This window comes from Eptatretus burgeri, chromosome 17 (genome assembly GCF_056783735.1).
Source record: "Eptatretus burgeri isolate ZD-2024b chromosome 17, Ebu_testis_v1, whole genome shotgun sequence".
NCBI classification, from domain to species: Eukaryota; Metazoa; Chordata; class Myxini; order Myxiniformes; family Myxinidae; genus Eptatretus; species Eptatretus burgeri.
Genome location: NC_140977.1, coordinates 24,993,642 through 25,020,332, shown reverse-complemented (window position 1 = coordinate 25,020,332; position 26,691 = coordinate 24,993,642). Strand labels below are relative to the sequence as shown.

Genomic DNA, 26,691 nt, shown 5'->3' with positions numbered 1-26,691 from the left:
AAAGGTACAGCCAACATGAACGTGCTTTTGTGAAACGACGCGCAATGCGCTACGTTTCGCGTTTATAGGCAATTATTAAATTCAACAAGCAATGAAATGTACTTCCGTGTTTGAAAGTGGGCGTGGCTAGATTCAAGGTGAATCCTTCGTGCGTGCGTCGTGAGTCGTTCGTGAGTCGTTCGTGAGTCGTTCGTGAGTGAGTGCGGTTTTGATCGTTTTCAGAGTGGAGTTTTTGTTATTATTTAATTATCTTTTTGGCGTTTACTCTTGCTTGCAATGTTTTCCTTCGTTCATTCAATCGGTATCGGCTTGCATTGTGTTTGTTAACATCTCCATAAAGCAAAAGCTGCTGTTATTGGGTCATCTTTGACTGACTGACTGTCTCGATTGCGTAACAACTGCAGAAATAGCCCTCGTGGTGAAATGTACGTTTTGTCACCTTCGCTGTAATAATATCTGTGGAAGTTTACTCGCAAACTTTAACCCGCAACATGATTTTGGATAAAATGATTTGAATCGTCTGTGGGTTCAATTCCCGAGCTCGTGTGATCATTAGTAAGAAGCTGCCTGGTGTTTCACAGCCAAGGGGAGTTGCATCACCGAGTGTGCCCTCCTTCCGATGGACCTGGACAATTACTGATCCCTGGCTTGACTGACTCCTGGGAAGGTGTGTGTGTGTGTGTGTGTGTGTGTGTGTGTGTGTGTGTGTGTGTGTGTGTGTGTGTGTGTGTGTGTGTGTGTGTGTGTGTGTGTGTGTGTGTGTGTGTGTGTGTGTGTGTGTGTGTGTGTGTTTTAATATGGAAGTTACCATCACTTCGATTTCTCATGTCAGACATGAGATCAGGGCCTTCTCTCTGGACGTATCTCCAGCATTCAATACAGTATGGCATCCCACCTTACTCTCCAAACTCTCTGCCTATGGAATCCAAGCGAGCCTGGTGTTGGTTTAGTGGTTGGGGTAGCGGATTGGGATCCTAGGGTCCTGAGTTCAAGCTGTTCAAGTTGGCCGCTGAATTAATATACACCAGGAGGTTGACTCAGCCTGTCATCCTTCCGAGGTCGGCGAAATGAGTACCAGTGTACTGGTAAGGGGGACACTGCATCAGCGGCAGAGCCGCGTCCAAGACCAACTGCATGGCTGACTGACTTCCTCCACTCTCGAAGCCATCGTGTGGCTCTCAACGGAACCCTTCCATCTCCTCTCCCTGCCAAGGCTGGAATTTCCCAAGGCAGTGTTCTGGGCCCACTCCGGTTCCTGATCTTTTTGAATGATCTCTCGGAATCTCTGGAAAATCCTCTTTATCTTTTTGCTGATGACTCCGCCCTCTGTCGTACCATCTGTCATCCCTCAGATCAGCAAGCAGCAGCTTCTTCGCTCTCTGCATATCTGGATAAAATCACAAACTGGTCCAACACGTGGAACGTGTCTTTCAATCCTGACAAATCTCACTCCATGTCTCTCTGAAGGGACTGTTTAGAACCTCCCCCCCCCCAACCATCTACTTTCTCAACAATCCTCTTGAAGAAGTTCAGTCACAAACTCTTGGGCCTCATCATAAGCCACGATCTTTCTTGGGCAAAGCACATTTCAAAGTTGACCTCCAAAGCCAGTCGGCAACTGGGCATCATCCGTCATACAAAGTCCTTCCTCGACACAGCTGAACTCCAATCCACCTGCAAGGCTTTCATCTGCAGTTTGGTGGAAATACTGCTCCACCTTCTGTGCCAGCTCTCCTGCCTTACAGCTTGATGCCACGGAAACCAAAGCCTTCAATATCATTATAATCTCCCACGATGAAGCTGAGTCTGTAGGCCGATCACTTTCACATAGCAGACAGGTCAGTGGTCTCTGTATTCTACCTTCTCCTTTCTGGTCATGTACCCTCTGCTCTTTCTGTGCTTTGTTAGGGTTAGGTTGACACTTTATAGCCAAGTTTAACATTCATCCGAGGGACGGCATACACAAACTGATGAATCACCTTGCCTGTGAAACACCAGGATGACAGTTTATAGGTGGGTCAGGATTCCAAACCCAAGCAAGACAACTTGGAGTTGAGTGGCCGTGCATACCTTGAGGCCATCCTGCCAGCCCTGACATTGTGGACAAAAAGAAAATGCTGAGGCTGATTGTCACATTAAGTTCCTTTTATTGTATTTCTTCAGGTGTGTCCTTTGAATTGTGTGGAGAAGAGAGCAAACAATGTCCACAGATTGGTTGGGCTATGGCTATGCCATGCTGGTGGGAACAGGAGGAATCATTGGTTACGTGAAGGCAGGTACGTACAAAGTGGCTGCAATAGGCTTTTAAATGAAACTTGCTGAGCAGCGCTGAATCCCAAAGTAAATGGCAGGAGGTTCTTTCATTCGTTTTATCCCTCCCTTTGCACGGCATGATTTTGGTCCCATTATGTAGCCCTCGTCATTTTTCGTGATTTTTATCTCCTGCTTTGTGGGATTTGGACATCGTGCACAGTAAGATAATGCGTTTTTTTTTTTTTTTAGCAAGGTTTTTTTAGCAAGTTCGCTTCATAAAAGTGTGGATGTTTTTGATTGGAACGCAGAAGTCATCGCTTCATACAATGAGGTTCAGCATTTTATAAACATGGATCGTAGGACAAAGGGGGCTCGAGTTTTGGCATCCCCCGAAACTTGCAATTGCAACTTCCAGCAACAGAGGAAAGCAATGGATGTAATTTTACTTTTGTGGAACTCAACATGTATGTTACTGTTGAATTAAATTGGTAATTATACAGTAAAAGTTATGATGTTGATGAAGTGGAATTGCGTAGTTGCATTATGGAGGATACAGGTCAGCTTGGTGATGACACTTGAGACTTCCATGGCTCAAGACAATGCCCCGTCTCACCGAGTCTGGTTTACTCGTTCAAGCATTATAAAGTCCATTTTTGCTTTTCCTCCTTCCCCTTACCTCACCCTCTATGCTGATTCATGTGTCGCCCTCCCCTCACCCCCTCTTCCCATTTAGGTAGCGTGCCCTCTCTTGCTGCAGGCTTGCTCTTTGGAGGTCTGGCTGGAGCTGGGGCTTATCAGCTCAGCCAAGACCCTCACAACATCTGGCTTTCACTTGGTTGGTACACACCATTGCAATTATTATGCGATTATATATATGTACTGTATATCTCATTTAATAAGGTAATTGTTTCAGTTTCTTGATAGTCATTGGAAACTTTTTGGCTGTCAGGATAGGTGAGACGTATGTGAACTCGCTTCAGAACTGTCGAGCCTGCGTTTGAATTTCGACCCAGCGAAAAACGGGTGTTTCGCATTGTATGGATTTGCATTTTAAAAAAGGGAGCCATCCATCGGATGGGACGTTAAACTGGATGTCCCGTGGATGTTAGAGATCCCAAAGTGTCTTTCTCGAAGAGCAAGTGAATTGCTGAACAAATTGCAAAATCCTGTCCAAATGTGCAGAGATGTTGCATCAGCAGCACTGCTGCGTGCCTCAGTGATGATGCAACTAACAGGCTGAAATTCAAATTGAATCCCAGACCAATATGCATTTGCTGACATCGCGAATACAGTAAACCCTCAAATATTGTGAGGGTTACGTTCCTGGAAAATGCCACGATAGTCAAACCCGTGATAATTAAACCAAGAACCAATGGGAAAAGGGGAGATCGGTTCCTGGGCTTTGAGAAAATAGAGAGGGAGGTCGGCGGCAGCCATAAATAAACACATCACAATTGAAATAAACATGTAAAGTAAATATAAAGCATGTTAACATTGAAATAAACAAAAACAAGACTTTTACCTTTTGAATTTATTCCAAAACAGTGAGGTGATTTTTACAAAACTGCAAGGTGGATGAGGGTAAGAGCATTATGTACTCCGACGTAAATATAAACCACAAGACTTGGCTCAGGGTGATGATGATGGTGCTGTTAGAGTGGGATTCAGCAATCGGAAGAGCAGCATCAGCTTTTCGCCGAAGTCGCCGACAGCATTGCCACATCAGAGAATGTTAACACGATCCTTAACCACCTTACGTTGAACCCCAGAGCAGGTCTGTCCAGGTATCAGATGCCATTTTCTTCCAGAATAATCCCGTCTCATCGGCGTTAAAACTTGCTCGGTGTAAATCCATTTGCCTCGATTAATTCCATGAGCTGCGGTGGGTAGTTTTTTTCGCAGCATCATGGTCTGCCGATGCTGCTTCTTCCCCCACTAATTTTACATGATGAAGGCCGAATCTTATTTTGAATTTCTCAAACCACTCATTGCTTGTGTTGAACTTGTGGGTAGCCGTAGTTGAACTGGAGCTTTTTGCTCCAGGTGCCTAGCGGAAACTTTGGTAAATGCGCAATGATTTCTCCCGTATCATAATGATATCGCTCCATATGCTCGCACGATGAGACCTGCTACATTCATGTCACACATCCAAAATATGGCGACAAGTTCACATGACGTGTGATGGGACAATTTATGAAGACGAAGGAAATAAACATGTCTTTCAGCTAAATATCTCAAAAAGTTATGCATGTACCTACCTGAGCTGCGGAATCGTCTCACTCTGAACACCGTGATACGATCGTCCTGCACCGAACTCCCGGACCGTGCCCCGGCGACCGGCCGAGGGTTACGTCGCCCTCGCATGCCCGCCCGGGCACCCCCAGCGACCTGCGGTTTGCGCTGGTCAATGTGCTTGCTTTTTCCGTACGCCATGCGGCCCGAGCAATCTGGGCTGTACAGCATGCCTCTGCTTGGTCGCAGCCGTATCACGGTGGAGGTGCGGGAGGATGTCTGCCATCTGCGGGAGACATTTGTGGCCGTTGTGGAAAGCGAACACCGACAGTAAGATGTTTTTGTAAACCCATGCGCAGACCCGAATGCAGAAATGCGCTATGCATGCTCCATACAGTGCGCGCGGATCCGCCACCATACATCTTCTTCTTCTTTCGGCTGCTCCCTTTCGGGGTCGCCACAGCGAATCATCCGTGTGATCCGCATAGTGATTTGGCACATGTTTTACGCCGGATGCCCTTCCTGGCGCAACCCTGGTCGCTTCTTACGACACAGGGAAAATCTGCCACCATACATGCGGTTATTTATTACAAGCTGCGCCCGTGTCTGCTCTGATCTGTGTCAGGAATTGAAGGAAAAGATTGGATATAATTATTAGATGTAGACTTGGGTTGAAAAGAGTATAGAGATTTGGATTGAAAATAGGATAGATATAATTATCAGACTCAGAAATGGGTTGAAAAGAACGTGCCGCGTGCGTCCTGTACGGTGGGGCAAGGTTGTTTGGTTCTACTGTCGGCCTCCAACACCGCATCCTCAAAGCGGCGCAGTCGTGTTGTTGATGCTTTTCTATGCCCCAGGCACGGCACGTGCTGTCAATGCTTGTGCTGACTTTTGCGAAGACGCATCCTTACAGTGCAGGCCGTGGCCGTGGCTTTTACAGCCGGCTGTTGCTTGGATTTATCTCAGGAATAAGAGAAAAAGAGTCGGAATGAAGTTGGAGATATAATCAGACCTAACTATGAGATCCACACAACGCACTTGCCCCATTTGACTCATCAGACATGAGGGAAGGGTCTAACTGCACATATTTTAATGAAATAACTGTCTGGGGACCACTGCATGATTGATGCCATTGCCTTGTTTCAATATATATGCGGTTCCTAGAACCGCAACAATATATATATATATATATATATATATATATATATATATATATATATATATATATATATATATATTATACATAATCACAATATTTCAAAACTTGGATGGATTTGGACAAAACTTAGTGGATGAATTGGGTAGGTGATGAGGACAAGCCTATTAGATTTTGGTTCAAATCCGGATGCAAATCCGGCCTATCAGTGGGATACAAAACATAAACTGTTCAGCCTGGCGGAGGTATGTGCTCTCCTGAGTGCCGTTCTCGTTTCAATTTGAATTTTGAACATTGGAACACTAACCTGCAGTTCATCAGTACTTTGGCTCTGAATTTGGCAAATGGTACGGAATCTTGTCCCGAGTGCATTTCCACACAGAGGAGTGAGGTAATTTGGTTTATTCTGTTTGCCTGTCTGGCAGTCAAACAGAATTGAAAATAATTCCAAACAGGAAACTTACTGTTTGCAAGGACGTCAGAAAGGACACAAACAACAGACATGAAGAACTAATTGAATATGTTAAATGAGACTGTGCATTCAAGGAGTGTGAACTGACAGCTTGTTAAACTTCAAATCGGATTATTTCTTTTTTTACAACCTTTAAAACTTTAATTTTATTATCATGGGGGGGGGGGGGCTTTAATTGGCTCCATCCGTACATCCGTCTGTCTCTCTGTCTGTCCATCATGCGATCTCCTCCTTAACAGTTGTGCATAAGTGCACCAAACTTGGTAGTTATGATCACCACATGGCAAGAAGGTGCAAGAGCAGCCCCCTGGCGCAGGGTCGAAAGGTCAAATATCAAAACATCCAATTACAGGCACATTTTGAAACATTTTGAAATTACACTTTGTATACATTGGGGGATGCATAAAATATGTAATGATGTTTTGGATTCGATCCCCAGTTCATGCCCCAGGGGTGGGGACTTTGTGTCACAGGGGGTCAAGATGGGGGGGGGGGGATTTAACCCACAATTTGATGTTAGGTCATTCTTCATGGAACCGTTTGCCATCTTTCAACTTTGGTAAGCGTGAGGATTTGCGATGGCACGCCATCAACTTCGCTATTGTTTGCACTCGCAAAAACCTTCAGTTTAACAGTACTTTGGCAAAAGTTTACACCGTCTCGAACGATCATATTTGCCGCATGCTTTGGGGACGGAGTAACAGTGAGATTCAGACATAATGGTGGTGCCGAGTGATGCAACCACCGAGCTAACTTTGTCCAAAAGATCCGTTTGTTCAGTGCATCTTTTTCTCAAAGATTGTTCCAAAATGGCCAGTTTCTCCGAGAAGAGTTGGCATAAAGTTCAGGTCTGGACTCTTCCATTTGACCTGTTGGCTTCATATGTGCCTGTTATTCAAAACTCACGAACAAAGCTAATACATAGATCATGCTCAGACATGCAAGAGTTGAAAAGACCCTTCTCATGCCTTTTTCTCAAGACTGTGCATGGTAAGGTGTTCTATGAACTCTCTAGTTTAGTTTATTAAAGTAATTTTCATGATTTACAGATCCATGAAATCTGTTTTAGGTTGGCGCAGTGGGGCTCCTTCTGACGTTTGATAATTAAATTGTTTCACTTGTAATGAGACGGGTTCAATGGTTGACGGCACAGGTAAAAGTAAAGACCCACCTGTCCGATGGACAACCTGAAAAAAAACATTAAAGTTAATGTTGATCACTGACCACAAGAAGCTCTTGACGTCATGATGAAAACCCCTCTACCCATAAAGCTATAGACTATAGATAGAGGTTTGTATGGTAAAATAATATTGCCATGGAACTTTGGTGAATGTGATGTTGGTGCAGTGAGCGTTATTTTGATGGCTTCCTGTGTTATTAGCTGCATCCGGCGTTCTCAGTGCCGTGATGGGAATGCGCTTCTACAACTCTGGCAAGCTTATGCCTGCCGGCCTCATCGCTGGAGTGAGGTATGCTCTGCCGCACGTTGCCCTAGATAAGGAAATAGTGAGATAAGTTATTTTGTTTTCCGCATTTGTGTTTAAACAAAATGTATGCCAACAGCAACAATGCTAAAGAAGTGAGTGAAAACAACGATAGCATGTTGAAAGACTGCCATAAAGGGGTTAAAGAGAAGATTGTTGAAAGGGTTATTTTGGAGTCGCTGGCAATGCCCCTTGTTTTGCATTGAAAAGTGTTCCTGGCATCAAGTTTGAGAAGCGTGATTGGTAGCTTCGGGCCCAAGTCTATCGGAGAGCGCATAGCGATCGTGCTGCTCATGATGCACGTCAAGTCGGCCATTCTGCTCCAAATCTCTACACACTGTAATGCTTGTGGCAAATACCGACAATGTTCCTCTTGGTAAAGTAGTGCACGAGCATTAGAGTGCATGCCAGGTCATGTACAGGTTTCATGAGCTCTCTCTTGGTTGCCATTTCGCCCGAACACTACCACCCTAGACTATAACAGCCTGTAAACATGTTGTACCATCATTGTAAAAGCCTTTGGTTTGAGTGTTCAACAATCAAGAAGCTTTTGCAGACTCGTGTGCCTCAACCTTTTGTCATGAATCCAATTATTGCTTCCTTCTTATTCCATTGATCCCGTGGTTTTGCGTTTTGATCTCAACATGCACCGGATCGGTTGGGTTGTGTCAAATGAAAAGTAAACTGCAGTGCTTGTTCCAAGATTTATTAATTAGCACTAATAAGGCTCATGGATTACCCTTTACACAAATCACATCCAGCACAAAGCCATAAGGAGATGTCGACGTACTTTTACGTTATTATGAGACCAGATTAATAAAATCCCACAGAATATAAGGGATTTCAATGTGTGGTTTTGGCATCACGAACCATATTCTCAAATAGGAATGCCAAACAAACCAACCTGAACCTACACATTGTATTACATTTGTACCTTCTCAACTACTGTATAAGCTATGGGCTTCTGAGAATATGGGCTTTAAAATCCTGGAATGGGCTGTTGATGCATACCTCTAATCAGGCTTTGTTCAACTATGCTGAACAATTTTTCACATTTCACATCTGGCAGGTACTTTTGGAAATAAAATGCATCACTTACATGTGATACATGGATCCAAATGAGGAAATATAGCCAACATTGCACTGAATCTACTCAAAGTAATATCAGGCCAGCTTCTGATGGACACTTGGTGTCAGAGAATGTTAATGCCAAAGCCATAACACCACAGATATTCTTTTAGCCTGGTGTTGGCTTAGCGGTTAGGGTGGCTGGCTTGGGATCTTAGGGTCCTAAGCTTGAGCCCCATTGGCCACTGAATTAACACCAGCTGGGGTTGACTCAGCCTGTCATCCTTCTGAGGTCAGCAAAATGAGGACCAGTGTACTGGGATAGGGGCACAGCCGTGCCCCAACACAATGATAGCTACCTAGCAGCCAAGCTGACATTCGCAAGAAGAAGAAATTCCTTTTTCTTTTTTTTTTTTAAATATGTTTTACACAGAGTCAAAGCTCGTGGAAGTGTAGAACAAAGAACGAGTCAGGACATAACAGCACAGAAGGAACAGCAGAAAGAGGAGGAAATGCCAACAGCAGGGCCGAGGGACAAGATAGATAAACAGATATGGACAAGCGAGGGATGCGGGAAAAAAATGTGGGGTTGGGGAGAATGCAAGGGGTTGACAAGATGGATATAGCAGCGGAAAAAATAAAATTGGGGGGGGGGGGAGACGGTTAATAACATGTGTAGAAAACATCATGGTTTTGGATTAGGGACAATCTGAGATGGTGGTGAACAGCTGTCTTGAAGACCTGAAGAGAAACTGAGGTTGAAGAGAATGTGGAAGTTGATTCCACAGGTGGGAAAAGAGAAAAATGAATGATTGGTAGCTAGCAGTGATGCTGGATTTTGGCAGTTTCACTAAAAGGGAATTGATGGTGGACCACATGCACCCTGCAGATACATTGGGGGGGGGGGGGCGGTTGTGGACAATGTATGCAAAGGGCAGAGGTTGCAAGAGCAGAAAGGATGAGGAATAAGTCAGAGACCACATACCTGTCAGCGATGGTGAAGTGTTAGGCCCACAGACTCAGCTTCATCACAGGAGATTCCAATGATCTTGAAAGCCTTGATTTCCATGGTAGAGTCATCAGCAAATATATAAACATGATTTTCCAGAGTGAGAGAGATCATTGATGAAGATCAGGAATAGGATTGGGCCCAGAACGCTGCCTTGCGGCACTCCAGGAGATGAAAGGATTCTGTTGAGAGCCACACGCTGGCTATGAGAAGTCGAGGAAGTCAGGAACCCATGCAAACCGTCAAATAATGGGCAATGTGAAGATATTTAAACAATTATTACTTTTTCATTTCATTAAATACCGTATATACTCACAAACCAAGTGTATAACATTCAGGTTGATGATTAAATGACATAAGCTGATTTATATGGTGTTGAGAACGTTGCTTGTTGGAAGCCTATTGTGATAAATAAATAAATAACTCAGGAGATATATGTCTAACATTCGATTAATTCCTTGCACCTTGTTTCCAGTTTATTGATGGTGGGCCGATTGGGTATGAAAATGTTGAACAAACCTCACCAGCCATGATGGATTTCCTCCAGCAAAGCTACGACCCAAAGTGGGGTTCCTTGTAATAAAGCTTGATTACATATGGAATGCAATGTGCTTTGTTTTTGAGTGTTGGGGGTCGAGGGAGAATGATAACAAAGTGCAGGCAGAATGTGGGAAGACATGGAATATTAGTCCCCACGGTGAACTGGAGCAGCTGCCTCCCATCTTGCTCTCCTGGAGGCAATCACCTCCGAGACTCTCCGTGTTATTGGCATCTCTCGGCAGGAGGCCAAGTCCTAAGGTCTGCTTCTTGCCCACTGCAGGCAGCTTGGTGAACTCTGTTTTTTCTGTTGCCTCACTTCTGTTCTCTCATCTATCCCTCAGCCCACCCGGATCAAACATGCTCTTCCAGAATCCCAACCACACCTGGTTACCTGCTCCATTCTCTCATCAGTGGAACCAACTCAGTGTCTGGTGTCTCCTTACACGTCCTATCGTTCTTTAAGATGCTGTCCATCGTCATTTCATGCACATTCCTGTTCTTTCCTACCTTTACTGACACCTCCTCCCCTTTCCTTTGTCACTCACTCACTCAGGTGAGATGTCTTTGTCTCCCTATTCCCCTTTGATTCTCCGTCAATCTGCGAAGCTGTGGCCCCGTCATTTAACTCCTCCATGAGCCTACATTTCAGTCTGCAAATAAATATAACGAGAGAAAAATATAGGGTTAGAGAGAGAATAAAAGATGTTGAGGTATGGTTATCTCCAAAGTGTGACCATGAAAGTCTAGGTTTGAATCCCGACTCGATTCTAAACTGTCATCCCTGTGGTTCAGGTGTGTGTGTGTGTGCATGTGCGTGCGCGCGTCATCTCGGATGGACGTTCGACTGGGTTTGCCATCTGTCAGCATTAGTGGACGCCAAAGATCTCACGGTGTCCTTCGCGAAGAGTAACCGAGCTATCACCAGCACCTTGAACAAATTCCAAATTCCTGCTCTCACCTTCAGGGGGAACTGCATCAGTGTGGTGCAGACAATGATGTTATTTCCAGGTAAGAAAGAAGAAAAGAAAAAAAAACCAGGATGAGATGTCATTGACTCAATGAGCGTTTTATCTTTGAATGAAAGTACGAGAGTGTGCCTTTTCTATAATAAATAAACCATTCCTTTCACGCCGTGAGGCACATCGGGCTGCCGAGGACATTTCATTTGGACGGGGCGCCACTCCGACGCAGAATACTTGAATGGCTCATTTTGCTGACTTTGGAATGATGACAGGGTGTCAACCCACTCAGGACCCTAATATCTTAAGCCAGCCACCTTAACCTTTAAGCAACACCAGGCTTCGTTTTCTGTGAAAGGTATGAATAACTTTGAATTCCTTCTCAGTGGAAGCAATTGAGCCGGTCACTCTAAACCAGTTTGAGTCTGTGCTAAGCCTGGTGTCGGCTTAGTGGTTAGGGTGGCTGACTTGGGATCCGAGGGTCCTGAGTTTGAACCCCATTGGCCGCTGAATTAATACCAAGTAGGGTTGACTCAGCCTGTCATCCTTCTGAGGTCGGCAAAATGAATACCAGTGTACTGGTTATAGGGACACTGCATCAGCGGCATAGCCGTGTCCCGAACCAATGATGCAACCAGCAGCCAGAAGGCTGCACTCGAAAGAGAGAGTGAGCCTGTGCTTGAGAATCACTGATTTTGGGGTTTTTTTGTATGCAATGTCGAGGCTCATGTGAGAGCGTACACGCAGAGCGCGCAACAAGGGGAGCAGATGATCCGACCATCCCGAGAAGAACAACCCATAGGTTCGAGTTCCAGACACTGACGTAGGGCAAACGGGAATCCCTTTGAGTCTCCCCATCCAGTGGAGGATAAGTTCTGCAAAAGAGAAGATAAAAATGGAATAAGAATTCACAAACTTAATGTTTGGGTTAAAACTTTTCATCCAAGAAATTCCAACGCAAGATGCCATGAGGTCCATAAAGCCTGCATAATGGTTGCCAACTAGCCTGGTGTTGGCTTAGTGGTTAGGGTGGTGACTTGGGATCCTAGGGTCCTGAGTTCAAGCCCCAAGAGTTCAAGCCCCAAGAGTTCAAGCTGAATTAAAAAAATACACCAGGAGGTTGACTCAGCCTGTCATCCTTCCGAGGTTGGCAAAATGAGTACCAGCGTACTGGTAAGGGGGACACTGCATCAGCGGCATAGCCGCGTCCCAACCAACGATGCAACCATCAGCCACAGGCTGCACTCAATAGAGAGAGATGGTTGCCAACTTATGGTGGTTTGTCCCTGAGTGTCAGGCATGAACGAAGCACATATCAGGTTTAAAGTGTTTCATATGACCCAACCAAAGGTGTGTTTCTTGAAGATGGCTCGCAAAGTGGCTTAAGCACTCAAACAAGCACTGCATTGGAAACCGTCTATAAGGAACGGCTGGCTTGGCAAGCGATAGCTAGCTGCGTGGTAATAACTGAACACCACCCTGGATTCGAACCGCCGACTTAGCAGACTCGCATTTGACGCTCGACTCCATTACTCCATCGACTGTGGTTGGTATAATCGGAAGATAAAGAACGAAGAATGCAGGAATGAAGGAAGAAATTAACGACTACACTTGCTTAAAACTACTAATGAAGAAAACAATTGAGAATGAAAGGTGAAATCCAAAAAAAATAATATGGAATAGGCAAAGCCAAGAAGCGAACGTAGAATTCTTCTTACATTCGCTTCTTAAATATATCAAATTAAACAGTCTTTTTGCTATGAAAATATAAATATTACCTCAACATTACCTTCACAACGACAACTACACCGCCGAGAACAGGATCTCATCTGAAAAAAAATAAATATTAGCTCAACATTACCTTCACAACAACAACTACACCGCCAAGAACAGGATCTCATCTGAAAAAAATAAATATTACCTCAACATTACCTTCACAACGGCAACTACACTGCCAAGAACAGGATCTCATCTGAAAAAAATAAATATTAGCTCAACATTTCCTTCACAACAACAACTACACCGCCTAGAACAGGATCTCATCTGAAAAAATAAATATTACCTCAACATTTCCTTCACAACAACGACAACTATACCGCCTAGAACAGGATCTCATCTGAAAAAAAATATTACCTCAACATTTCCTTCACAACAACAACTACACCGCCAAGAACAGGATCTCATCTGAAAAAAATAAATATTAGCTCAACATTTCCTTCACAACAACTACACCGCCTAGAACAGGATCTCATCTGAAAAAAATAAATATTAGCTCAACATTTCCTTCACAACAACAACTACACTGCCTAGAACAGGATCTCATCTGAAAAAAATAAATATTAGCTCAACATTTCCTTCACAACAACAACTACACTGCCTAGAACAGGATCTCATCTGAAAAAAAAATATTACCTCAACATTTCCTTCACAACGACAACTACACCGCCTAGAACAGGATCTCATCTGAAAAAAAAAATATTACCTCAACATTTCCTTCACAACGACAACTACACCGCCGAGAACAGGATCTCATCTGAAAAAAAAATATTACCTCAACATTTCCTTCACAACAACAACTACACCGCCAAGAACAGGATCTCATCTGAAAAAAAAAAATTCCTCAACATTTCCTTCACAACAACTACAGCGCCAAGAACAGGATCTCATCTGAAAAAAAAAAAATCCTCAACATTACCTTCACAACGACAACTACACCGCCGAGAACAGGATCTCATGTGAAAAAATAAATATTACCTCAACATTTCCTTCACAACAACGACAACTACACCGCCTAGAACAGGATCTCATCTGAAAAAAATATATTACCTCAACATTTCCTTCACAACAACAACTACACCGCCAAGAACAGGATCTCATCTGAAAAAAATAAATATTAGCTCAACATTTCCTTCACAACAACAACTACACCGCCTAGAACAGGATCTCATCTGAAAAAAATAAATATTAGCTCAACATTTCCTTCACAACAACAACTACACTGCCTAGAACAGGATCTCATCTGAAAAAAAATATTACCTCAACATTTCCTTCACACCGACAACTACACCGCCTAGAACAGGATCTCATCTGAAAAAAAAAATATTACCTCAACATTTCCTTCACAACGACAACTACACCGCCTAGAACAGGATCTCATCTGAAAAAAAAATATTACCTCAACATTTCCTTCACAACAACAACTACACCGCCAAGAACAGGATCTCATCTGAAAAAAAAATTTCCTCAACATTTCCTTCACAACAACAACTACAGCGCCAAGAACAGGATCTCATCTGAAAAAAAAAATTCCTCAACATTTCCTTCACAACAACAACTACACCGCCTAGAAGAAGATCTCATTTGAAAAAAATAAATATTACCTCAACATTTCCTTCACAACAACAACTACACTGCCTATAACAGGTGTGATGAAATAAAGGATGAAGTGACGCGCGATCACGTGTCGCGCAACTCGCACACGGGACAGATAAAACCGAGATGCTGCGCGGTCGGGGGGATTGTCCCTGGGGCATTGTCATTTACGGCGGTGGTTCACTTGGTGCTCGTTGAATGGTGAGAATTGAGAGTATACCGGACTCCGTGCTTATGCTGGCTAATTGCTGATTTATTTTGCGGTGATCGACTGCACACGTATTCCTTGCTGCACATGTATTCCTTACTGCACACGTATTCCTTACTGCACACGTATTCCTTACTGCACATGTATTCCTTACTGCACATGTATTCCTTGCTGCACATGTATTCCTTGCTGCACATGTATTCCTTGCTGCACATGTATTCCTTGCTGCACATGTATTCCTTGCTGCACATGTATTCCTTGCTGCACATGTATTCCTTGCTGCACATGTATTCCTTACTGCACATGTATTCCTTTTGTGTCTGTAGAGTCGGCTTCAATCAAGTGAAATAAAGCCTTACACTCCGAAGGTTTTTCTCTCCCATTCACTTCAATTTATTTCACTTGATCCCTTCGGCTCCCTCAACCGACTATGGACAAGATCTACAAGCCGGAGAGGTTCGATGCGGACCCCAACGCTTCTGACTCGGAAATGAAGTGGTCGCATTGGTTCCGTTCCTTCTCACACTATCTGCCCATTATTGAAGAGGGAGCCGACAAATTGGCCGCCCTTGTAAACCATGTCTCGCCCAGTGTATTCAGGCTCTTCTCAGAGTGTGACACCTACGACGCAGCGATCGACGTGCTGCGGGCGCTCTACGTGAAGCACAAGAACGAGGTATACATACGACATCTTCTCAACACACGCAGGCAAGAAGCTGGTGAGACAATCGATCAGTTCCTGCAAGCTCTGAGGCAGTTGGGCAAAGACTGCAATTTCCGGGCTGTAACCGCCGAGGAACATCGAGATGAAGCGACCCGAGAGGCGTTCATCCAGGGACTCAGGTCAGCCCCCATTCGGCAACGCTTACTGGAAAAAGCACAACCCAATCTTGAAACGGTAGCTGACCAGGCCTGAGCTATGGACGCGGCACAGCAGCAATCTGAATCATATGGGACACCGGTGTTGCTAATGAACGCTGCTACGGCAGAAACTCAAAGAACTCCCCGGGATACCTCCGACACTGAGGATGGAGATAAACCCGAGGAATCGGATACCCAGACCTCGTCAAACTCCTCGGCAACTACTTCGGTTGGTAAATGTTTCTTTTGTGGGTATAAAAGACACCCCCGTAACAAATGCCCCGCCAGGGATGCCACATGCATGAACTGTGACAAGAAAGGGCATTATGCCAGGGTATGCAAATCTACTCTTAGAAGAAATAAACCCACTTCTGCGGCTCTCTACTCACAAAAGAAAGTAACAGCAGCTTCACCGGGGAATCTATCCAAAGTTATCATCAACGTACGAATTAACGGGCATATGGCTGAGGTGCTGATAGATATCGGTAGCTCTGAAAGTTTCGTCAACAGCTCACTAGCGAGAGACAGAAAATGGAAGATCCACCCGACAGACAATACGGTATGCAAGGCCTCTACATCACTACAGTCCAGCGTACGAGGGTACTGCAATGTTGAGTTGGATGTAAAAGGCTACACGTATCGGGATGTAAGGGTACTGGTGCTTCGTGATTTATGCGCAGATGTAATTTTTGGTCATAATGTCCTCAAGCGGCACACGAGCGTCGAAATACCCTTTGGAGGAAGCAAACCTCGTCTAATTCTAAATGCTCTGACCACCGCAGAGGTATCGTCCCCCCTCCTGTTTGCTAACTTGTCGCCAGACTGTAAACCGATAGCGATCAAATCGCGACGATATACCACCGCCGATATGAACTTCATCACTTCTGAGACCAAGCGATTACTGGAAGAAGGTATTGTGACGTTCACGGGACTTGAACAGTCCCGCCAACGTAGAAGGAGCCGAAACGATGGGGGCGGTTTATTTATTTATAACCCAAAGATGGCGGTTCTAATCGCTCTACCGCAAACGGGACGAGGAAGGTGGCACGAGTCGCTTTTCACTGAGTTGATAACGTTTATTCCTCTAACCAGAAATAACAAGACTCGGCAAGAAGAGGGATCCGAGGCGATTCGACGGGATGGTGTGGGTTCGGGCGTGGGGAAAACACAGACAATTCCAATGAATATACAAATCTCAAACCCTCTAAGGCGCCAGGTACACACACACACACACACACACACACACACACACACACACACACACACACACACACACACACACACACAAAACGTAGCTATTCCTGGTGGTCAGGCTGGACCGTGGTGTGGACGCAACTGTCCCTGGATTGGCGTCGGACGAGCTGGCCTTGCTCTCGTCAGGGGGGCAGGAGAAACCGTGGTGCTGTCGACCTCCTGGTCTTGGCCCAAGTCCACTCACAGCCGCCAGGGAACCAGTTCTGGCGCCAAATTGCGAGCAGGAGAGGGAGGCAGGTCCGCCCACCGTTCGACCCCGTACTCCGAGCCAGCAGAACCCCAGAGCCAACCAAGGTGAGGCACGAGGCTCAGCTTGGCTACAAGACACGAAGAAACCAGGGCCGAATCAGCGCAACAACAAGCACGCTCCCAGCACAACAATCTCCACCCCAAAAAGCGGTCTTTCTGTCCCGATCTTCTTCCTCTTCCTTTTCCTTTTCGACCCCGAACAGAACCTTTTTATCCTCCCTTCCTCGTCACTTCCAATCGAGCCGTTTTATTGGCCCACCGCCATCGCCTTCCGCCAATCGTGATCACGGGGCGAATCCATCCGCAGCACTGTCCTGTGACGTCACGGCAAGCCTCCAGAGAATACTAAAAGGGGTTTACGCAGACACACTTACCCTATCCCGTGTCCCTATCTAATTACGTGACAATTATCATTTCCCCCTTGAAGAAATGGACATTTACTAGACAACTTATCACCACTGAATTGCTACTTATTACATCGAGATCCTGGTATACTCGAACAGCATGACATACCTAATTAAACATCCTAATTACCCTTTGAATGCATACCCCCCCTCAAACGTAACAGTATTATAGAACCGAGCGATTCGCCATGGCGCGCGCAGGTGTTGGTGACCACCAACCAGAACCATAAGAAACGAATGGTTGTCGATTACTCTCAAACGGTCAATCGCTTCACCCACCTCGATGCCTACCCTTTGCCGCGCATAGACGAGATGGTCGAACGCGTGGCCAACTACAAAATATTCAGCACCATCGATTTGCGAAGCGCCTATCATCAAATTCCCATTCGAGAGGAAGACAAACCTTACACCGCGTTCCAGGCAGGTAGACGCCTCTATCAATTTAAGAGGATCCCGTTCGGTGTCACTAATGGAGTAGCTTGCTTCCAACGAGTTATGGACGACATCATCTCAGATGAAAACCTCAAAGACACTTTTGTTTACGTGGACAATGTCACGGTGTGCGGTAAGGATCGGGGGGAAAATGATATGAATCTGGAGAGATTCTTGAGCATTGCTAGAAAATATAATCTGACTCTCAACTACGACAAATGCGTATTCTCGGTAAAGTCAATTAATCTTCTCGGCTACACAATAGCCGACGGCACGATAAAGCCCGATCCTGAACGATTGCGCCCACTCCGTGAGCTACCCCCACCTCATGACCTGCAGACATTGCGTCGGGTGATCGGGATGTTCGCTTACTACGTAGATGGATTCCTCAATACTCTGAGAAAATACATCCCCTGGTGCATTGCAAAAACTTCCCGCCAGATGCCGCTGTTGTAAAAGCTTTCCACAGCCTCAAAGATGATATAAGTAATTCCGTGGTATTATCGATCGACAGCTCGGTGCCGTTCGTGGTGGAAACGGACGCTTCCGATCACGCGATCGCCGCGACGCTCAATCAGTCCGGACAACCCGTCGCGTTCTTCTCGAGAACTCTCTCTGGAAGCGAGCAGAGACACTCGGCGATAGAGAAGGAAGCGTACGCTATTGTCGAAGCCCTACGTAAATGGAGACATTATTTACTGGGCAACCACTTCACACTCGTCACGGACCAGCGATCCGTTGCCTTCATGTTTGATGGGAAAAATAACGGGAAAATTAAGAACGAGAAAATAATGAGATGGCGGATAGATCTATCTTGTTATAGTTACGACATTGTTTATCGGCCCGGGAGGGAAAACCCTGCTGCAGACACCTTCTCTCGGGTCTACTGTTCGGCGACATCCGGTCGGGCGTTGCAAGACCTTCATGGGTCTCTGTGCCACCTGGGGGTAACCAGAATGGCACATTTTGTGCGCAAACAAAACCTTCCCTATTCTATCGAAGATATTAAACAAATGAGTGCTTCATGCCCTGTTTGTGCTGAACTAAAACCCAGATTCTATGGCGCCGCTCCTGGCAGGTTGATCAAGGCCACTTCACCCTTCGAGAGACTAAATATCGACTTCAAAGGGCCCCTGCCGACTGAGACAGACAACAGATACATACTCACGGTTGTTGATGAATACTCAAGGTTCCCATTTGAATTTCCGTGCTCGGATATGACTTCGGGCACTGTCGTGAAATGTCTCTCTGACATCTTTGCCATCTTTGGGAAACCTTCGTACATTCGTACATACATTCAGACATACATACATACATACATTCAGACATACATTCATACTTTCGTACATACATTCAGACAGAGGACCGGGTTTCATGTCGGCCGGGCTAAAACAGTTCCTATTAGAGCACGGCATCACAACTTGTCGAACGACGGGTTACAACCCACAGGGTAATGGGCAGGTGGAACGGTATAATGGAGTCATTTGGAAAGCCGTAACCCTGGCGCTGAGATCGAGAGGACTGGGGCCCGAGCGGTGGGAGGTTACCCTTCCCGATGCCCTGAATTCCATACGCTCTTTGCTCTGTATGTTCATCAATGCTACTCCGCACGAACGAATGTTTACTCACCAACGACGATATACTGGCGGCCAATCGGTGCCCAACTGGCTAACCTATCCTGGTACAGTGCTCATGAAGCGCCCGGTATGACAAAGCAAGTATGAACCAATGGTGGAAAAGGTCGAACTCATCGATGCTAATCCTGAGTATGCTCATGTTAGACTTCCTAATGGCAGGGAGACCACTGTGTCGGTTCGCCATCTGGCTCCCGCAGGTACTCCTCCCGCAGGTACTCCTCCATCTGGTACTCCTCCCTCTGACATTCCCTCCCCAGGTGTTTCCCCCTCAGGAACTCCTCCACCCGAGAATGATGGCAACGGAGCTACCGCATTCCACCGGAGAGCGATCGAGGAGTCATCCCCGGCACGAGTCGAGGCTCCCCAAGAGGATCGGAAGCCTCCCTCAAGTGAAACCACCATTTACTCCCGGAGAGGTCGACGGATAAAACCCCCTCGACGACTCGATCTGTAAAGGGGATTATCGGCATCCCTCGATGGCACCTTACCATGCTCCTATGACTCAAAATAATCCTCACTGCTTGGAATGTATGCTTCTGTAGTTTAAATAGTTCGCACTGCTTGAAATGTATGCTCCTATAGCTTTGAAGTAATCATGGTGCGTTAGTTGAGCCTCTAGTTACATTTTAAAGACGGGGAGAATGTGATGAAATAAAGGATGAAGTTACGCGCGATCACGTGTCGCGCGGCTCGCACACGGGACAGATAAAACCGAGATTCCACGCGGTCGGGGGGGATTGTCCCTGGGGCATTGTCATTTACGGCGGTGGTTCACTTGGTGCTCGTTGAATGGTAAGAATTGAGAGTATACCGGACTCTGTGCTTATGCTGGCTAATTGCTTATTTATTTTGCGGTGATCGACTGCACACGTATTCCTTGCTGCACATGTATTCCTTTATGTGTCTGTAGCGTCGGCTTCAATCAAGTGAAATTAAGCCTTATACTCCGAAGGTTTTTCCCTCGCATTCATTTCAATCTCATCAAAAAAAATAAATACTAGAAGTGAACGTAGAATTATTCTTACATTCGCTTCTGACTTTACCTATAACTTGTTCACAACTGTATACGCAATTTCCGGTTACTTCAGCCTGGATTCAGGATCAGCGATCAAGTAACGTAAATCACGATTAAAAATTATTTTTTGATGATGCGGGAGATATCTTTATTTAAATCAGTGGAGGAAATATACACCATGTCTGATATTATTTGGGTCTTCCATGTCTCCGACGATGCCTTTATCTCCCGGCATGCATCATTCCCCATGACAAATACCGGAAACAAAAAAAAAAAACCAGAAGCAAAACAAAAACGGAAGCAAAAGGGTCGTAGGCAACGACACGGATTCCAAATTGCCAGGATATTGTGTCGTTGTTGTTGTTTCCTATTCTCTCGTGTGCAAGCGTTAAGTAATATTCACAAGATAGAAATAAAACCCAAACGTGTTTATACACCGCACAGCGTTTAAAAACAACCGGAAGCAAAAGTTAATAGCTCACGACACGGATTCCAAATAGCTAGGGGTATTGTGTTGTTGTTGTTGTTGTTTCCTATCCTCTCATGTGCAAGCGTTAAGTAATATTCACAAGATAGAAATAAAACCCAATCGTGTTTATACACCGCACAGCGTTTAAAAACAACCGGAAGCAAAAGTTAATAGCTCACGACACGGATTCCAAATAGCCAGGGGTGTTGTGTTGTTGTTGTTGTTGTTGTTGTTGTTGTTGTTGTTGTTGTTTCCTATTCTCTCACGTGCACGCGTTAAGTATGAAGCTCACTGCGTTCGCTAAAAACGAATGAAGTAAAAAAACAACCATGATGCGGAAGTGTAAGAATGAATGAGGAAGGAGGAAGGGACGAAACACAAATCTAAACGAAGGCGATTTCAGAAATGAAACGCTACTTTTAAATTCTGAAGCAATATAAAATTATATTCGCCAAGGAAATCCGTTTTCCTATTCGATTCAGGTTCCTTAAAAATCAGCACGAAAATGGGTGGAAGGAATAAATCGTGAATCGTTCCTCGTCATTCGACTCTGCGCGGGAGAGCTCAAACGGACGGTGATGTATAATATGTGTGGTTTTGGGGAAATGTTCTTTGGAGAGTCGTTGTATTAGTAATCATTATTGTTGTTACCTTGTTGATAGTTATTGACCGTAATCGGCGGACGAGTCGCCGTTTGTGGCGTTTGATTACAGTTTTTAAATCCTCTCATTCGGCAACTTGAGGGCTCATTGACATTGTTGGGTTTTCGTGATTTCTCTCTTCAACCTGACATGTTGTGCCGAGGAAATGTCAATCATTTTGGTGCCGACTTGTTTTCCTCCATAGCCCCCTCTCACTAATGGTGATCAAAGGGTTCACAGAACGACGTACACAGGTACACAGGTACACGGTGCCCATAGAAAGTCTACACCACCCCTTTCAAATTTTTCACCTTTTGTTGCCTTATAGCCTGGAATTAAATCAGACTTTTTTTTTCCACCTTTATTTACACATCGTAACCAACAACTTCCAAGTGAAAAACAAATTCTACAAATTTCAGAAAATTAATTAAATAAACAAGTCTGAAGACGACGATGGTTCACGAGCGGGGTACTCTACGTTTGACGATGTAGATTGTTTCAGAAGTCAAGGATGAGATGATGTGATAATGTTTGACCAAGTTATAAAAATGATCAACATGATGTGGTACGAGTGACAGGTTATTGGCTGCAAAATGTCGAAAACCCGGTTTCGTTCAACAACTTTCAAAATTTGACCTTTGTATAACCGTTAAAGGTCACAAAACAATGTTGTGGACATTAAAATAAGGAAACAGGATACGTGCTATAGCTTATTGGAGTTAGTTCGTCGAAGAAGGTCGAAAACCCGGTTCGATTCCCACAACTTTGAAAATTTGACCTTTGTGAACTTTAAAGGTCAAAGATTATGACCTTTGGTGCAAAACTTCCTCTGGAACATTCCAGGAACAATATAACGTCATATAGGCGATATGGCATTTCACACTCCTCGGATAATTATCCATACTTTGATGAAATTAGCGTAAAAACGAGCTTGAAGGGGGCGCCACGGCAAGGTGTTCGAGATAGAGCAAAATGGTTTGAAGACTTTAGGTGGGGAATGACCTCAAGATTATGTATAAAAAATATTGTCATCCGAGCTCTCAAAGTTTGGGCGGTCATGTGATTTTTATGTCAAAATTTGCAATTTTCTAAGTTTTTGACCTTGTGACCTTGACCTTGGAATAAAAATGAAAAATTGGACAACGACAAGTTTTAGATAATTCTATTTGCTATTCAAATACCAAAGAACCCATTCCATTCAGTCAATTCCCGAGGAGAAGTATAGATTTTTAATCCGACTACTCCCTAAAATGGCTATTTTTGGGCGTGGCTCCGCCCACAATGTGCGTAGCCATGCCCTCATCCAGGAAAACACAACGAGACATTGATATTGAACACATAACCAAGTTTCATCAACATCGGATCAAAGTCCACGGAGTTATGCTCTGGACAGACAGACACACACAGACACAAGCCGGTAGTCGGCTACCCAATAGAACCTGACGCGATGGGCCCGTTCGATGGGGAATGACCTGAGCATTAAGCACAAGTAAATTCATGATTCTAGCTTCAAGGGTTAATGCTGCAGATTGTTTTTTTCGTTAAAATACCCCCACATTTAGAGGTTTTCTGGCCGTTGCTAGGCAATGGAGGGGTCCATAGCAACGGTTCTTTCTCACACATAACTAGGACATACCATGAACCTACCATACCAGTTTCATGTATATCTGACTCAGTCTCTGAGATATAACGAACTTCGTTTTTATCCCCATCCGCGTGGCGGAACGGGGATATTGTTGTCACCCTGATCGTCTGTCCGTCTGTCCGTCCATCCGTCTGTCCGTCCGTCCAGCTGGCTGGGCATCAAAATTTATAGCTGTGAGTGCGATAACTCGTAAACTGTTTGCCATATCGATTTGAAATTTGGGTCACGCATGTACCACCTTAAAAGGAAGAACCCTATTGATTTTGGGCGTGGCCGGATCCAACATGGCCGACTGGGGTGGCCACATTGAAAGTTTTTTTTTTTGTAATAAATGGAAAAACGCTTATCTGATTTCAATTCTTTTTCAATGGCGGGGGATTCCCCATCTCTGATGGGTATTTTTTTTATTGTTTTCGACCAGAGTTCATTCAAAGTCTATCTTCTCCGACAGTTTTCATAAGATCCGGCTGGAAATTTTTGACAATATGGCTGAATGTACTGCCCACAGTCGCTCGTGGCCCGATTTTTGATTTTTCTAGAATTTCAAAGTCCCGTTGTGAGGCAACGGTGGTGTCCATAGCAACGGTTCTCATTTGCACACAACTAGGTCGTGGTATGAACCTACCAACCAAGTTTCATCGAAATCGCCATTGTATTAACTGAAATCGCCATTTTAAATACTGATAATAAGGGTAGAACAAATCTCAAAAATAAAAATTTTGAATTTTATTTTTTTTTTTCGACTTCATCGACTTACCCAATAACAAATATAGTGGTCACTCTGGCTGGTGCTTGTGAACCAATATAAAACTAGAATATCTTGGTTGGATGAGTGTCAACCTCCCTGAGTTTATACTTGGAAGCATCTTTGACAGCAATTATAGCTGTGAGTCTGTTGGGATAGTTCTCTACCAACCTTGCACACCTTGCTTGGGTAATATTAACCCATTGTTCTGTACAAAACTGTTCAAGCTCGTCAAGTTGCATAGGGAGTGTTGATGGACAGCAATCTTCAAGTCATGCCACAAATTTTCGATTGGATTTAGGTCAGGACTCTGACTTGGCCACTCAAGGACATTTATCTTTTTGTTCCTTAGTTACTCCAGTGTAGCTTTGGCTGTGTGCTTCAGGTCGTTGTCAAGTTGAAAGGTGAACTTCCATCCAAACTTCAGCTTTCTTACAGGGTGCAGCAGGTTTTCCTCTTGGATTTTTCTGTATTTTGCTCCATACACTTTCCCTTCTATCCTGACAAGTACACGTACGCACACACACGTACGCACACACACGTACGCACACACACGTACGCACACACACGTACGCACACACACGTACGCACACACACGTACGCACACACACGTACGCACACACACGTACGCACACACACGTACGCACACACGTACGCACACACGTACGCACACACGTACGCACACACGTACGCACACACGTACGCACACGCGTACGCACACGCACACGCGTACGCACACGCGCACGCACACGTACGCACACGCACACGTACGCACACGTACGCACACGCACACGTACGCACACGCACACGTACGCACACGCACACGTACGCACACGCACACGTACGCACACGCACACGCACGCACACGCACACGTACGCACACGTACGCACACGTACACGCACACGCACGTACACGCACACACGCACACGCACACGTACGCACACGCACACGTACGCACACGCACACGTACGCACACGCACACGTACGCACACGCACACGTACGCACACGCACACGTACGCACACGCACACGTACGCACACGCACACGTACGCACACGCACGTACACGCACACGTACGCACACGTACGCACACGCACACGTACGCACACGCACACGTACGCACACACACGTACGCACACACACGTACGCACACACACGTACGCACACACGCACACGTACACACACGCACACGTACACACACGTACACGTACACACACGTACACGTACACACGCACACACACGTACGTACGCACACACACACGTACACACACACACACGTACACACACACACACACACACACACACATGTTTTGCTCTCTCCCGTTTGGGAAAATATCAATTGTTGTTAATGTTGGGGTGTGTTCCTCGACAGGCTTTTGAAAGCACCCATGGTGATAATGTATCTGCAGCCACTCACTGTCGTGTTGATTGTAGTTCCAGAGATTAGATCGGAAATGCCTGACTTGTGAAACTGCGCACAAGTCGTATTGTTTATGCTGTTTATAACAAGAAGACCATTGATTTAGCGATTTATTATTATTATTTTTTTTTTTCTGGTATACAAGCTTTACCCAGGCAGCGATACAGCGGACGTAGACCTTTTCAGGTGAGATATTTATCTGAAACCTCTTTGATGCGTTTCACATGGTAAATGGAATGTGGCAAAAGAAAAATATACCTTACCATAGCTCGGTAGTTGTACTTTGCATAGTGTGTCCTTTCCTCATTTCTAACCATCACAGTGGACAAGCTAGTCTCAGCCAATCGTGAGGGTCCAACGTACATACGGATCTGATCATTGAACTATGCATTATTCCTATTTTCCCACAGGCATTGGTTTGTGCCATTCTTCTTAGGATAGGGCAGGTAGTGAATTTTAAAAGCAGATGTGAACGACAGTACCTGTGTTCTCCGGAGGAAAGGGACAGTTACAATGATTATGTGAGTGGCAGAGGGCAGGGGTGGAGTAAGTGAATGTTTCTGGGGTGATCCATGAGGGAAAGATTCCAGTTTGGCTGAGGGTGAATATTGGCAAAATGGTTAAACGGCCAGTTGTTTTGTATGAAGCAGAGGCTCTGGTCTTCAGAATGCAGGAGGAGAGATTGCTGCAGAGGACTGAGACGTGGCTTCTCAGAGGACTAACATGTATCTCTTTTTGAGGGGATATATTGTTGCGAATCTGGAAATCTATCGCACCCAACATACAGGTGCTTTCGCTCAGTTATATCGGTAAGTATATGTTGCCAGTTAGGATCCCGACCCTAGTCTAATGGGTAATTAAATGTTCCTGCGCTGTGAAGTTGTTTTAATAGTCGGGTTTTCTTTTCGGTTTCGATTCTCGGCGATTAAAACCGCTTGGGATCGCACACGGAACGAGCTCGCCAAGCGGCTCTGTTTCGTACGAGTTCCGTCGAGGGTGAAATTCCCCGGTAGTTGGACCACATGGGTACTTAGGTAAATTGAAGTTGGCAATCGACCCTACCCCACGTGGTCTACCCATTGGCGGATTTTGGTCTAAAAGGGACCAGTCTTCTCCAGACTTTTCCAGAGAAGTACGATCTGAATTCCGGGCGATCGGTCGAG

The 26,691-nt window shown here is 45.1% G+C and overlaps 2 protein-coding genes across 11 annotated transcripts in view; both read left to right on the top strand.

Annotated features, from left to right (window-relative positions):
• Nucleotides 1-108: 108 nt before the first annotated feature.
• TMEM14C (transmembrane protein 14C) lies at nt 109-10,279 on the top strand. Of its 6 annotated transcripts, none has more exons than XM_085862244.1 (5): nt 109-196; nt 2,164-2,276; nt 2,987-3,088; nt 7,498-7,585; nt 7,811-8,117. In XM_085862244.1, exons 2-5 carry the CDS (start codon nt 2,201-2,203, stop codon nt 7,845-7,847), a joined length of 303 nt encoding a protein of 100 aa, XP_085718370.1. In that variant the 5' UTR covers nt 109-196; nt 2,164-2,200; the 3' UTR covers nt 7,848-8,117. The 6 variants fall into 6 exon arrangements, with proteins under 6 accessions (XP_085718370.1, XP_085718364.1, XP_085718368.1 ...); XM_085862238.1 differs by lacking the exon at nt 7,811-8,117 and adding an exon at nt 10,153-10,279 and having other exon boundaries at nt 113-196; XM_085862242.1 differs by lacking the exon at nt 7,811-8,117 and adding an exon at nt 10,153-10,279 and having other exon boundaries at nt 167-185.
• A 5,064-nt stretch (nt 10,280-15,343) lies between these two features.
• The window catches only part of LOC147009582 (DNA endonuclease RBBP8-like), a 38,448-nt gene continuing 27,100 nt past the window's right edge, over nt 15,344-26,691 (top strand). The window contains exon 1 of one of the 5 annotated variants that reach the window (XM_085862233.1): nt 15,344-15,846. In XM_085862233.1, the coding sequence (XP_085718359.1) occupies nt 15,785-15,846 (62 nt within the window). In that variant the 5' untranslated portion in view covers nt 15,344-15,784. Of the gene's footprint in view, nt 15,847-21,506; nt 21,653-25,477; nt 25,715-26,691 lie in introns of those variants that run through there. The other 4 variants (XM_085862231.1, XM_085862232.1, XM_085862234.1 and 1 more) reach the window with 4 other exon arrangements.

Coding starts and splice junctions, on each gene's coding strand:
- TMEM14C (XM_085862238.1), top strand. CDS start 2,201: ATGTCCACAGATTGGTTGGGCTATGGCTATGCCATGCTGGTGGGAACA. Junction 2,277..2,986: donor CATTGGTTACGTGAAGGCAG/GTACGTACAAAG, acceptor CTTCCCATTTAG/GTAGCGTGCCCTCTCTTGCT. Junction 3,089..7,497: donor CAACATCTGGCTTTCACTTG/GTTGGTACACAC, acceptor CTGTGTTATTAG/CTGCATCCGGCGTTCTCAGT.